General features: G+C 45.1%; 1 protein-coding gene across 1 annotated transcript in view; it reads left to right on the forward strand.

Moving 5' to 3' along the window:
• ACOXL (acyl-CoA oxidase like) overlaps positions 1-14670 on the forward strand; it is a 362868-nt gene that overhangs the window by 24205 nt on the left and 323993 nt on the right. Inside the window, exons 3-8 of the mRNA XM_030827970.1 lie at positions 999-1085; positions 1420-1518; positions 5928-6042; positions 6332-6422; positions 8930-9001; positions 12548-12680. Coding sequence (XP_030683830.1) covers positions 999-1085; positions 1420-1518; positions 5928-6042; positions 6332-6422; positions 8930-9001; positions 12548-12680 — 597 coding nt within the window. The remainder of the gene's footprint in view (positions 1-998; positions 1086-1419; positions 1519-5927; positions 6043-6331; positions 6423-8929; positions 9002-12547; positions 12681-14670) is intronic.

A 14670-nucleotide genomic window follows, 5' to 3' on the forward strand; every position in this document is an offset into this window, starting at 1 on the left:
TAAAAATAAAAAAACTTAGCCAGGTGTGGTAGTGTGTGCCTGTAGTCCCTAGTCCCAGCTACTCAGGAGGCTTGAGCCTGAGAGTTTGACAATGCAGTGAGCTATGATCATGCCACTGTCCTCCAGCCTGGGTGAAAGAGTGAGACCCTGTCTCTTAAGAAAAACAAAAACAAAAAACCCACAAAAGACCAAGCAAAGGCTTGGTGGTTGACTCTCACTGAATCCTCATGACCGCTATATGAAGTACTATAAGGCATTAGGTAGCTTGGGTTTCAGCCTCAGCCCTTCCCACTTTCTTAGGATGTGGGTGAGATACTTTCCTTCTATGAATCCCAATTTCCCGTGTTAAATGGGGATGATAATGCTTTCTCTCCCGGGTTGTTGTGAGAGTCAGTGAGCTTGTAAGCTCAGTAGCTCAGTAAGTGGGTACTCTCACCATTCATTTATCAGATGAGGAAGCTGAGGCTACAATGTCATTTGTCCAAGATCCTGCAGCCGGTGGGTAGCTGAACTGGGATTGAAACCCAGGGCGCTCATCCCAAGCTGCATGCTTGCTCCTTTTGCAGCATTGCCTCTTCCATCCACCTTCCTGTAAGGAAACACTGTTTCTCATGGCAGGACTCACCTCCACAGACAGGGGTCAGCATCGAGGGTCATTGCATACACACTTTGTTACATGTCTTCTGCATCAGGCCCTAAGCTAGATCCTGAGAGGACAAAAAAGAATGAGCTTTCAGAGCTTTCATTTGTTGGGGGGATCTGGGAGGCCTGAGGATGGAGGACTGACTTTCTGTTTCAGTCCTGAATGACTCATGAGCCATGTCTGCAGAGAGAAACTGGAGCTCACCAGGCAGTGAAGAGGAAGGGCAAAGAAGCATGCCACTTGCAGGGCTTAGGTAAAGCACAGGGGGTTGAATAGCTGCTCCCTGATTGGAGTTTGGCCATGGATTTGTCTTTAGACTGTTGCTAATGATGGTTTGTATTGTCCTTGTTTCCAGTGCGGAATAATTTATTGGCTATTTGGTGGTGCTATCAGGAATCTCAGAAGCCCTGAACATGTTACTAAGTGGTTTCAGCCACTCCAGGTATGGTATTTTCCTCAACATCGGTCTTCTATGGAGAGCCTTAAAAATCTGTAGTAGATAGATATGCATGTGTGTATGTGTTTGAAGAAAAATAAAACGGAATTTGTATCAGCAAAAATCTTGTCGAGAATGAGAATTCCAAGACTATCTTTTTTATATTGCATTGAGCCTGTCATGTTGTTAAGCTCACATTCGCTGTCATCAGACTGCATTTTTATAATTTTCTCCAACCCACCTGTCCCTCTCTCACCACCATTCTTAATGGTCCGAGGGGTCTGCATTTGGAGCAACTGCCTGACCAGCTAATTCCCTTCTAACGTCTGCTAAACTCCAGGAGCAGAAATACACTGGGATGTTTGCAATGACCGAGAGGGGCCATGGGAGCAACGTGAGAGGGATCCAGACCGAAGCCACCTTTGACCTCTCTGCCCAGGTGAGGAATCTGTCCTTCTCCTGCCATGCAGGGGAGCAGGAAACCTGGACAGAAACAGATCTCCTTCTTTCTGTGTCCAGCTTCACACCCTCCGTGTGTGCCCTCCAGCCCAGGGAGCTGAGATTCAGATCAAATGTCTAAGTGTTTTAATAGAGGTGGATATGTGCTCAGCCTTCATGAACCCAACATCAGCCAACATGTATATGGTGCCTTTGAGGCACTGGACACTGCTTCAAGCACTTTATGTGCACTTGTGAATTTAATCCCTTGTCTTAACTCCAAGAGAACAACACTAAAGCCATTTTGTTGTCGTTCCTAGTAGCAGGAACGGACTGGAGGAGATGCCTTTGTTGGTCCTCTCTGTTGTGCCCTGTGTCAGGAGGGCACTGTGCTGGGGTCACCTTATCAGGAGCTGAGTCTTCTGTACTGGGATCATGCGCTGTCCCTCACCGTGACCTGCACTGACATTTTACATGACAACAGAAACCAGAGTGTCACCAAACAGTCTGACTCTTCTACCTTTACTATATGTGGTCAATGCTGAGGTTTTTCCTTTTCATTCCTTTCTTTGTCTTCCTTTTCCTTTCTTTTTCTTCTCTGTTTTTCTTCCTTTCCATTCCCTTCTTGCTAACTAAAAAGATGTCAGCTAAGTCTCTCTACATTGCTATCTCTGTCCATAGTGGGTCATAACATACCCTGGGGACGCTGCTTTGTAATCCTCATGCCCATCTCTTTAACTCCTACACGCACCCCGCCCCCGCCTTCCACCAAAAAAGAAAGCAACTGTGTACTTATCTCACTCTCCTTTATAGTTTCTTGCTTGATATTGGGTGTTCCTAAGAACTACAAAGGGATACACAAATGTTGAGGTTCTTTCTAGAAATGAAGCTATGTCAGTCAGTGTGTGCAAGCATGTGCCCGAGCATGCCTGCGGGTGCAGCCCGGCCATGTGGCTGCTCTGCTTCGTCTATTCTTTATTTTTGCAGTTTGTCCTTGAGCGGGTGGATTTTTGTTAGCGGGGTTTCCTGACCCAGGAATGCTGGTTGGAGGTGGCCAGTGTCTGGAATGATAGATGCAGGGGCGGTGTGTATTGGAGGATGCCCTGCTTTTCCTCCTGCCCTGATGTTAGTTCTCTCCAGCAGCCAATGATGTCCAAGATCATAGTAAGAACAAGAATAAGCACTACCCTATACTGACCACTTGCGAAGTGCCATGCTCTGTATCAAACTCCCTCTGGGTAGTATTCTATGTTTCCTCCCAGCAACAGTCCCAGAAACGCAACATTAAACTGGTCCTTTTAACTAAGCATGGATGTGCCATGTACCAGGCTAGGCGGTCTACTTGTAACATCATTTCAAATGTTCTGTAATCTTATAAAAATGTATTATTGTCCCTACTTTACCGATGGGGAAACGGAGGCTCACAGAGGTTAAGCAGCTGACTCTGGCTATGCAGTTAATGAGTGAGTTAGGTTCGGGTGAGACTGCCCTCAGCAGCTTGGCTTTTCTGCCAGTGGTGGCATGCTGACCTAACATCCTTCGGCTTTTGGCTGGCCGATTTTTTTCCTCTCCCGAAGCCATGGTATTGAGGTCACCTTGCTGTCGTTGATGGGGGGGAAAACACCCACAGCTCTTATTTATTTGTTTCTTCTTACAATTATTACTTTTTTACAAAAATAATTTCCTGTGTTGGTCCCATTTTCCCCAAACAGCATAAATGACTTAGCTACCTGGCGTGCCTCAGCAGCTGCCACTGTCTGATAGGGGACCTGCAAAGTTGCAATCATAATGATGAGGGGCCTCTGGTGAACACTGTCTCCCGTGGGGCTGGGAGAGAGAACAATCCCATCATAAACTCATACCACCGAGAACTGACATAGCAGGAATGGATTTCTCCCTTCACTGGGTTCTGTGTGTTCCCCTTCATTTCCCTTTCAAAATGCTAGAGCTTATTAAATAAGTGTTCTCTCCCCAAGGACCATTTAAATCTCCTACATGTTTTGGTTATTCATTCCTGTGGGTTGGTTGTTTTACATTTATTTTTGGGAGGTGGATTGGGTAGTGGTATGGATAGTTAAGAGATAAGAGAGAGTTTTATTTTTATACTTTATTCTAAATAGCAAAAATAAATGAGGTTATGAACTCTCTGGCCAAAGGCATCATTTTTAGTTCCTACAACACTGACCATTTTGCTGGCCTTCGAACAAATAATTATTACAGAAACTGACACAATGGTGTGCGTTATTTAGATGCAGCTTTAACACCAGAGTTTTGGCTGGTGCAAACTTTCCAAATCAAGCATTTTGCCAGAAGTGACAAACCTCCTTTCCCAGAGTGTAGCAAATGTTTATGGGGACGGGTAGCCTCCTGCTCCCTTCCCCACCCCACCAGATCGTTTCTGCCAGGCCAGTGTTTCCTCTGCCACTTCACTTTCTTACCCTGAGTGTAAGCATGCCCCCACCCACATGGGTTGTATTTTTGTTGCTGTTATTTTTCTCTGCACTCAGCCTCAAGCAATACCTCTCCTTGAGAAGCCCTGGCTACCCTGATAAGACAAGGGTGGCCTCCAGAGACTTCTCTTAAAAAGATCCAGCATGTCTGTTTATGTTTCTGAAAAGCTCTTGCACATGTTAAAAGTTTCCCCGTGCAAACATATGTCAGAGAATGTTTTCTTAGGCTTCAAGACTGTATTTCTTGGCCAGCGGGAAAGTGTTGTCTATATACTTTATAGTCTGAAATCTGAGATAATCTTTGCATGATCAATAGCTTGTTGGTTTAGTTCAGTCACATCTTTAATACTGTCAACTCCAATTAAATGTGCAGTTGCACTCTCTGCCATTTCCCCTGGGTTCCCAACTTGCCTCAGGTGCCCTGTATTCAGAGCTGGCACCAGGGCCAGTTCCTTTTTGGCAAGAGGCTTAAAGGTAACCCAGGTGGCAATGGAGACTGGGGAGAGCCAAGAAGTGAGGGGAGCATTTCCACTGTTGGCTTCCAGAGAGTAGGAAAGGGAAGACGGAGTTTTGATCCGAGCCTGAGAACAAAACCCCTGCATTTTCTTCCTGCTTCTTCATGACCAGTGTTAGTTTCAGACTGTTTTGAGCTGGAATCCTTGGACATATTCAGAGACAAATTGCATGGTACATTCTAACGTTTTTCCCTCCTAAGAAAGAGACTCATTTACAAGTTCTTCCGTTATAGGAGCTTGAACATATGAACCTCTTTTGGGAAACTTTATTATATTCAGTGATCAGGGAAATAGACATTTTCAAAGGCTTAAATGAGGGATTTCTTTTTATAAAAATAAAAATTGGGCTGATACTCTAAGCAGTGGTGGGAATAGGTCATGGCTGTGTATCAGTCTTGCTTTATCCAAGCATGTAGTTTTGGCCTTCAATTACTTGGCTTTCATTTAAACCAAGACCCACGTCATGGAGGCAGGAAGGTTCAGGGCCTGGGAAACAGCAAGGAACCAAGTGATTTGCCCAGAAGGAGTGAACACCAGCAGACAAAATGCGACCCACAGATGTGGACCCTGGGACAAGCCATCTAAGGGCCCAAATCATTGGATGTTCCATCCTTTCTTAGAAATTTCGCAGGTGGGAAATTTGGAGATGAGGGGTGTGGAGAGCTGAGCATATACCACCAGGGCTTTTAGAGGTTTTGGTGTTGGATGAGTTAAAGGTCAAAACTTTGCTATGAAGTAGTCTAGAGAGATAATCGAAGAAAGCCTTTATACATTAAAGCCAGGCAGGCTCAGCCAAACAGCACACATGTCAGCCTGGCATTATAAAGAGGAGAGACTAGGGGGGAGAGAATGAACACCTTTTAAAGATTGAAAATTGGCAACTTATTTTCTGGATTGGATTATTCCTTGAAAAATCACTTTAATCTCCAGCCATTTTCAAAGTTGAGGTGGAGGTGAAATAAATGAATTGAGGTGATAGCACAGCCATGTTTGTTTCAAGACGTAGAGCCAGGTGACCTTCCCATTGTCTTCTCTTTTGTGGTGAAATCCCCTGGAAACGGGTCTGTTTTTCACAGTATTCATTGCTATTTTTTTTTTTTTTTGAGACAGAGTCTCACTGTGTCACCCAGGCTGGAGTGCAGTGGCACAATCTCGGCTCACTGCAAGCTCCACCTCCTGGGTTCACACCATTCTCCTGCCTCAGCCTCCCGAGTAGCTGGGACTACAGGCACCTGCCACCATGCCTGGATAATTTTTTGTATTTTTAGTAGAGACGGGGTTTCACCGTGTTAGCCAGGATGCAGGATGGTCTCGATCTCCTGACTTCGTGTTCCACCCACCTCGGCCCCGCAAAGTGCTGGGATTACAGTATTCATTGCTTTGAGCCAGGGAGTTGAAATGAGCCATGGGAAGGGAAACACTGTTGCTCTGCTGTTTCTGTGTAGGAGTTTGTAATTGACACGCCGTGTGAAAATGCCGAGAAGATGTATATTGGAAACACCATGTATGGGAATTATGCAGCTGTCTTTGCCCAGCTCATCATAGATGGAAGATCTCAAGGTTTGTTACCAACACAGACAACTAGAATAATTCTCTTCATTAGTACTATTTACCAGTGAAAACCCATTTCACAGAGCTGCTTTTATCTTGTAAATAATTTAGTACTAACTTTATCTCCTAATATGCGTGAAGAAATTTATCATTACATTTTGACATTATATGCTCTCATGCGTGGTGCACAGTTGTAGAACTGAATGAGTTTGAGGATCACAGAAATGTTATACCATTCCAGGACATGAGTAAAGCTACAGGAAGGAGAGCTTAATAATGATCTCAATGCCTTCCTTAGGGCCCTACTGTTTCATTGTTCCTGTCCGGGATGAAAACGGAAGCTTGTACCCAGGAGTGACAGCTATTGATATGATGTACAAGGAGGATGAGTCCCCAGGTGCCCTTCTCCTGTGCTCACTCTTCCTACCTGCTCCCCACCCCACTCAAGGAGAATCTAACCTACCTTATATTACCGAAACAGTGAGGGTGGAGAAAACTTCCCCAGAGAAGATGTCCGGATTTTGAAGTCTCATGAAGTCTTTTATGTAGAACTGTTCAGGAATATTGTAGATTGCCTTTTATGAATGTGCATTGGTCTCAGTTTCTCCCAGCTTCTCAAATTTCCCAGTAATGAGGCAGTTTTGCCCACAATGCTGTTCTGTCTTATCTTCTCTCATCTGAGACTTAGGGGCTCTCAGGGGGCAGGCTGTAGCTCTTTTCTTTGCACCCCTGGCCACCTGCCTGCTGTCTGTGCTCATGAGGCCCTTAATGAGTCCTGAGGACTGACTCAGTGCCTTAGTTTGCTAGGGCTGCCATACCACTAACTGTGGAGCTTAAACAACAGAAGTGTATTGTCTCACAGTTCTGGAGGCTGGAAGTCCAAGATGAAAGTATCAGCAGGGTTGGCTCCTTTTAAGAGAGGTGAAGCCAGCTGAACTTCCTGGGTCAAGTGGGGACTTGGAGAACTTTTCTGTCTGCAGAGGATTGTCAAATGCACCAATCAGCACTCTGTAGTTAGGATTGTAAAATGCACCAATCAGCGCTCTGTAGCTAGTAAGGGGATTGTAAAATGCACCAATCGGTGCTCTGTAAAAATGCACCAATCAGTGCTCTGTAGCTAGCAAGAGGATTGTAAAATGCACCAATCAGTGCTCTGTAAAATGCACCAATCAGTGCTCTGTAAAATGCACCAATCAGCGTTCTCTAAAATGCACCAATCAGCAGGAGTCTAAAAGTAGCCAATCGCGGGGAGGATTGAAAAAAGGGCACTCCGATGGGACAGAAACGGAACATGGGAGGGGACAAATAAGGGAAGAAAAGCTGGCCACCCCAGCCAGCAGTGGCAACCCGCTACATGCTGTGGAAGCTTTGTTCTTTCACTCTTCACAAAAAATTTTGCTGCTGCTCACTCTTTGGGTCTGTGCCACCTTTAAGAGCTGTAACACTTACCATGAAGGTCTGTGGCTTCATTCTTGAAGTCAGCAAGACCACGAATCCACCAGCAGGAACCAACTCCAGACACAGTGAGGGAAGGATTTGTTCTAGGACTCTCTCTTTGGCTTGTAAATGGTTGTCTTCATGTTAACCTGGTGTTCTCCCTGTGTGCATGCCTGTCTCCAAATTGCCCCATCTTATAAAGGACAGAAGTCATTTAGATTAGAGCCTACCCCAATGACCTCATTTTAATTTGATCACATCTATAAAGACTATCTTCAATTAAGGTCACATACACAGGTATAAGGATTAGGGCTTCAATACATGAATTTTTTTTTGGGAGGGGGGCCGCAATTTAACCCATAACATTTGGTGAGATCAGGACATGCCTGTATGCTCCAGTGACCACTCATGGTCAAGATCATGCCAAGCCAAGGAAGGGAGACTGGGAGAGAAGAAAAAAAAGAAGGAAGAGCAGGAAGAGAAGAGGGAAGAAGTGGCCCATCCTTTGGTGGAGGAGACAGTCCATCCCGGCCCCTTAGTGTTTACTGTCCACTGCCACGGCTGCAGGCGGGTTTATGAGGGTTTTAGATGTATCTCCCGGGGGTGACCAAGGCCCTGGCTGGGTGGGCTCCTTGAGAGTTCCTTGCATGTCAAATGTTGCTGAGAGCAGAGGGGTAGGCTGAGCTCTGTGAAGTCGTGCCAGACATTGAAAACACTGGCAATGGCAGAAAGTCTGCTCTGGTGCCCTTGTAAGCTGCTAAATGCAAGTGTGTCGTTGTCAAGAGGTGAAGTTCTAAATAAAGACATTTACTAAAGACAGATTGTTTTCCCCTAGATTAAATCTCTCTAAGTTTTCACAAAGAGAAGACCCCAGACCCTGGCAGGTGTCTTTAGGAAATGTGTCTGCCAGATTTCAGGACCACCCCTCCCCACTCCGCACTGCTTCCCCCACTTCCTGCTGTCCTTGTGGCTATTTTCCCTTGTCTTGAAGGCATTTGCTGTCAACAGTTTGCTCTGTATGCAGAGGAGAGAGCACTGGGAAGGAGGAGGGATTTGAGCACTGCATTCCTGGGGAGAGCAAGCCTGCTTCCCCGCCTCTGTCTTCAGCTTCCCATTCTTGCAGTTGCTTAGAACTCTCCATTTCTTAATCACAGTCACTGCTCAGGAGGTAGGTGTGCATCCACTACATGCCCAAAGCATGCACATGCAGGCTGCACAGAAGGACAGTCCATGCTCCTCCACTCTCGCTAGGGAGGAAGGGGCCAGGCTGGTGGAAGAAACAGGCACAGCTCATCAAGGAAATAACAGACAACATCCCCATGTCCACCCCCAAGGAAAAAGCACCAACAATTCTGGAAGTAAAATAAGGGGCTTTGTATTTTAGTGGCGACAGGCCTGGGAAGTAGCAGGGAAAATACTTCTGATGCTGCATCCATTTCCCCTTTCTATTCTTGCCAAGTCTGCATGGTGTGGACAATGGGATATTAATATTTGACAAGGTTCGGATACCCAGGGAGAACCTGCTGGATAAGTGAGTAGTTTCTCCTTCACTCAGGTCCATGGTGCAGATGATCTCACTGCTCTCCAAAGTTGGCTTGGTTCTTGGGTCTCATGGGCTGTGTGTCTGGGCAGTCTTCCCCTAACCACCCCTACAGATTTGTTGACAACTAATTGGAAAAGATACTTCTGCAGATAGAAAAAAAAGTAAAATTATTCAACATGCTGTTGTCCAGGCATAATGACTGTTACACTTCAATATACATCTTTCCAGACTTTTCTCTATGCCCCTATGTCTAAAGAGAGAGAGGTGTCAGATTTTTACTAAGCGAGATCCACTTCTAGATTCCATGTTTAAAATAACCTGTAATTCCCATTTATCATTATATAGCAAATGTTTTTATGTAATGCTAAGCACACACATGCATTATCATCTTTAATATCACTATAATAGACTGTTAAATAAATGGTTTATAAGTTATATAATCAATTTCTTATGTTGGGCATTTAGTTTTTTTTTCCTTTTTTTCCCCCCTATTATAAACAGATGGGTGCTATTGCTTCCTTTGTGAGTGGCAGGGGATAAGGCACCATCTTTCAGCTTCCAGGTGTGTTCTTGGGGGTGGAGCTCTAGGGGTTAATGATGCTTCTCGCAGAAGCTGAGAAACACCAATTACTTTTAATTTTCTCAGCAGCGTTTCACGCATCCAATAAAGATCCTGAGCCATAGTCATGTTAAATCTGTGACAAAGCCAGCAATCAGGGTGCACACAACCAGCCGTTTTCCTGCCTCCCTATGGATTTCCCTTGAATGCTTTACTCCTTTTTGTTGCCAGCAGATAAATGTAGTGGATGCCAAAAGCTTAAGAAAATTGTATGGGAAAAAACCTTAAAAATGATTGGTATGACAAACCCCCGTGACACAAGTTTACCTATGTAACAAACCTGTACTTGTACCCCTGAACTTAAAATAAAAGTTAAAAAAAATGGAGGGATAAGGAAGTAGAGGATAGAATAGTGGTTACCAGGGGCTGGGAAAGGTAGGGAGGAGGAGGGGATGGGGAGAGGTTGGTCAATGGATACTGTTATAGTTGTATTGAAGAAATAAGTTCTGGTGTGCTATTGCACAGGGTGATACAGTTAACAATAATGTGTTGTGTGTTTCAAAATAGTTGCAAGTTTTGAATGTCCTCATTCCAAAAAATTGATAAATGATGCTTCAGATGATGAATATGCCAATTACCCTGATTTTATTATTATACAATATATACATGTATCAAAACATCACACTGTATTCCATCAATATGTACAATTATTATGTGTCAATTAACAAAGCAAAAAGAAAAGGAAAAAAACTTAAAATGGACCAAATTCTGCTTCACATTTTCTTCCTGTGAATTGATAGGGAATGGAAACAATAAAAGCATCTTCACAGTAACCCTGGTGGGTGCTAAAGTCCCTCAGGCCCCCTCAGGACCACCAGCATTCATATGGAAATGCAGGAAACTTAGAATAGCCAAAACAATCTTGATAAAGAACAAAGTAGGAGGACTCATACCTGTGATTTGAAAACTTACTACAAAGTAATCAAGACAGTGTGGTATTTGCATAAGGATAGATATATGTACAATGGAATAGAATGAAGAGTCTAGAAATAAATCCTTACAGTTACAATCAATTAATATTCCACTGCAGAGCCAAGACAATTCAATGGGGGAAAGAATAGTCTTTTTGACAAATGGTGCTGGGACAAACTAGATAGCCACGTGCAAAAGCATGAAGTTGAATCTTTACTTCCTACCATATACAAAAATCAACTCAAAATGGATCACAGACCTAAATGTAAGAGCTAAAACTACACAACTCTTAGAAGAAAACACAGGTGTGAATTTTTGTGACCTAGGTTTAAGCAATCTGTTAGACGTGGCACCAAAAGCACAACTAACCAAAGAAAAAATAGATAAATTGGACTTCATCAAAGTTATAAAAAACTTGTTGCATCAAAGAACACTATGAATAAAGTGAAAACCTACAGAGTGGGAGAAAATATTTGTAAGTCATATATATTAATATCATAAGGATATAGTATCCAGAATATAGAAATAACTATTACAGCTCAAGAATAAAAAGACAAATAACCCAATTTTAAAATGAGCAAAAATCTGAATAGACATTTCGCTAAAGATTTACAAATGACTGCTAAGCATATGAAAAGATGCTCAATGTCATTGCCATTAGGAAGATACGAATCAAAACCACCGCGAATACCACTCTGCACCTACTAGGATGTCTTTTTTTTTTTTTTTTTTTTGAGATGGAGTCTTGCTTTGTCACCCAGGCTGAAGTGCAGTGGTGTAATCTCGGCTCTCTGCAACCTCTGCCTCCCGGGTTCAAGTGATTCTTTTGCCTCAACCTCCTGAGTACCTGGGATTACAGGCATGTGCCACCATGCCTGGCTCATTTTTGTGTTTTTAGTAGAGATGGGGTTTTGCCATGTTGACCAGGCTGGTCTTGAACTCCTGACTTTGGATGATCCTCCCACCTCAGCCTCCCAAAGTGCTAGGATTACAGGCACAAGTCACCACACCCAACTGATGTCCCTTATTAAAGGGACAGACAATAACAAGTGTTGGGGAGGATGTAGAGAAATTAGGACTGTTTGTTATACATTGCTGGTGGGGCTGCAAAATGGTGGCACCAACTAGGAAATCAGTTTGGCCATTCCTCAAAAGTGTAAAGTTATCATCTTATGACCCAGCAATTCTACTCCTAGGTATGTGTGAAAACATTGTCTACAAGAGAAATGCAAACCTATATCCACACAAGAAATTATACACAAATGTCCATAGCATAATTATTCACAATAGCAAAAAGGGGAAAATAATCCAAATATCCATCAATTGAGGAAACAGGAAATTAAACATGGTATATCCATACAATGGAATACTATTCAACCATGAAAAGAAATGAAGTACTGACACGTGCTACAGCATAGACGAACCCTGAAAACATTATGCAGGTGAAAGAAGCCAGACATAAAGACCACATGTGATACGATTCCATCTATGTGAATTTTTTCCCAGAACAGGCACCATAGAGAGAGAAAGTAGGTGAATGGTTGCCAGGGACTGGAGGGAGGGGAGTATGGGGAGGGACTGCTAGTGGGGTGGGATTTCTTTTTGGGGTGGTGAAATGATTTGGAATAGGATCATGGTGATGGTTGTACAATTTTGTGACTATACTCAAATCCATCAAATTGTATACTATGAAGGGATGAATTTTATGGTATGTGAATTACATCTCAGTTTTTAAAAAGTGGGTCAGTGTGCGGTCTGCACAGTCAGGCTCCGGTGCTGGTTTAATTTCTCAGGAAACCACTACCTGCCATGAGTCAAGCCTTTCTCAGCATCTCTTGGAGAGGGACTCCCCCTGCCCTTATCTGCTCTCTGTCTCAAGGGGGAAGTTCCACGATGGGGAAATCCGAGTGCTTCCGTGTGTGTGCACATGGGAGCCACCTGACTTCATTTCTGGTGGTGCTGTGTCCTGCTTTTTTGTGAAACCCCACCTCTCTTTTCCACAGGTTTGGTTCCGTGGCTCCAGACGGACAGTACCATTTGCCTATTAGGAACAAGAGTGCAAGATTCAATGCCATGCTGGCAGCACTGACCCCTTCGAGATTAGCTGTGGCTTTCCAAGCTATGGGTGCCATGAAGGTAATTGACTCTGATTTTAATTTAATTATCTACTGTGAATTCTCTCACGGCTCAGGGATGAGTAACAATTTCAGGAGCTGAGCTTCTCAAGCCACAGTTGGTATAATATGGCCAGGGTTCCCGGTTGGATGCTGGGAAGTGACAGGTGGCCATCCACAGGGAACATTTCTCCACCCTTCTTAAGAGGGGATCCCACCCATCTACATCCTAGATGTGTGCTGCTAATCATGGGGGTGGAGCACAGGCATTGTGGTAATAGAGCCAGGAGAGATGACCAGGGAGAACGGGATGTTCAGAGCAAACACATCTGCTGGAGAAGCAGCTAAGGGTTGGCCCATGTGGGCAAAGGTCGGCTTGTCTTGGCTGAATTCACCTGGGAGTGTTGATCCTCATGTGTCTGTATAGGGTGTAACATTCTCCATCGCAGTCTGGAGGCCATGAGGCCAGACCTCCAGGAGCCATGTCTGCCTCCCTGCCCTGACTCTCCCGTATGTTGGTTTGGACAGAGAAGCCTGGAGAGCAAAGCTCTGGAAGGGCCTCCTTCTCCTCCCCAGGGCCCCAGACTGCTTTGTTCTCTGGGCCTTCTCTGTCTCTTTGCTTGAAGGAAAAGCCTGCTTTAAGCTCCACTGAGCTTGGTGAAGCTAGAAGAAAAATTAAATCTCCCCAGGAGTATACATCTGGGGCTTGAGTCCAGCTTTTCCATCAAGAAGGAATAAATTTCATTCACTTGACTCCAGGCCTGACTTCAGTCTGGAGTCATCTGAATAGCAGGAAAGCCCTTCTTTACTTGCTTTGGGGTCGGCCATGCTTCACAGATGGCCTGTCCTGACCTGGGCTTCCCCTTATGGTGCTTCCTGTGAGGGGGCACAGCTGTGGCCATCAACATGCGTACTCAGCCTGGCCTCATGCCCGCCCATGCACCCCAGTTCCTGTGCTTGTTTTGTGGGGGTTCTTTCACTGGGGCCGGGTGGGTGTTCAGGTCTGAAGTCCCAGGTCAGGAGGGGCTCAGATCCCTTGGCTGAACTGTCTGATATTGAATGAGGCCCCAGAAAGCCTTGTGGTGAAGGCGCCAGCACAGACAGCATCAGAATGCCGAGGAAAACTGGTTCCTCAGGTCTAGCAACGGAAGCCATTTCAGCCATCCTCAGGACTCCAGAGAGAGGCAAAAATAGAAAAGCCAGACGAGCCTAGGATTGCATGGAAGGGAAGATTGGTTAAACATTGGATACAGGGTTAGCTGAAGCCATGATAGCAGTCTCTGCACAATATCCCCTCTAATTGCAGTAGCCTGCAGACTGTCCTGACTCAGGGGCCCTCTGAGGAGAGTGCTGGGTGCATATAAAAAACGCATGGTGGTCAGCAGCCAGGCAGGCTCCTGGGAAACCCTGCACTCTTGCTGGTTTTGATGGGGTGATGATGTGTGAAGGATGTCCACACCGCCAGCAGCCCTGCAGGCTCATTGAGGTCCACAGTGGGGTGGTGTGGGGCAAAGTGTGGGGTGGTGCTGACCAGACCAGGCAGAGGTGGGAGCCTTCCAGGAGGGCCTTGGTTTTAAATATCACCAGATCTGGAGCGGGGTGGAGGTGGTGTTTCAGGGAGAGGAGCCAGAGTGGGTGATTCCTAAAAGGTTCCTGTTCTCCATTCTACTGGTTATTATCATGGACCAGCCCCTGCCAGGCCCAGGAGGGTCTTGGGGGCCACATTCGCATCAGTTCCTTTATTGGTTGTCTGATGTGCAGACTTCATTCCTGGCAACACGGAGACATGATCATGATCACGGGCAGGAAAGCCCTGGGCTCAAGTCTCATCCTGCCCATGACCAGCAGTGGGGCCGTGAACAGGCCATAGCACTCTCTAGGGCTCAGTTTCTTCATCTGTGAAATGGGTCTTAGGATGGTGGTGAGCCATGAGTGAAGGGTGTGTGTGCAGCACTGGCACAGAGCAATGCTCCATAGCTCACAGCTGTTATTTGTGTGATGGTTGTTGTTGT

The sequence above is a fragment of the Nomascus leucogenys genome, chromosome 14, assembly GCF_006542625.1.
Source record: "Nomascus leucogenys isolate Asia chromosome 14, Asia_NLE_v1, whole genome shotgun sequence".
Lineage (NCBI taxonomy): Eukaryota > Metazoa > Chordata > Mammalia > Primates > Hylobatidae > Nomascus > Nomascus leucogenys.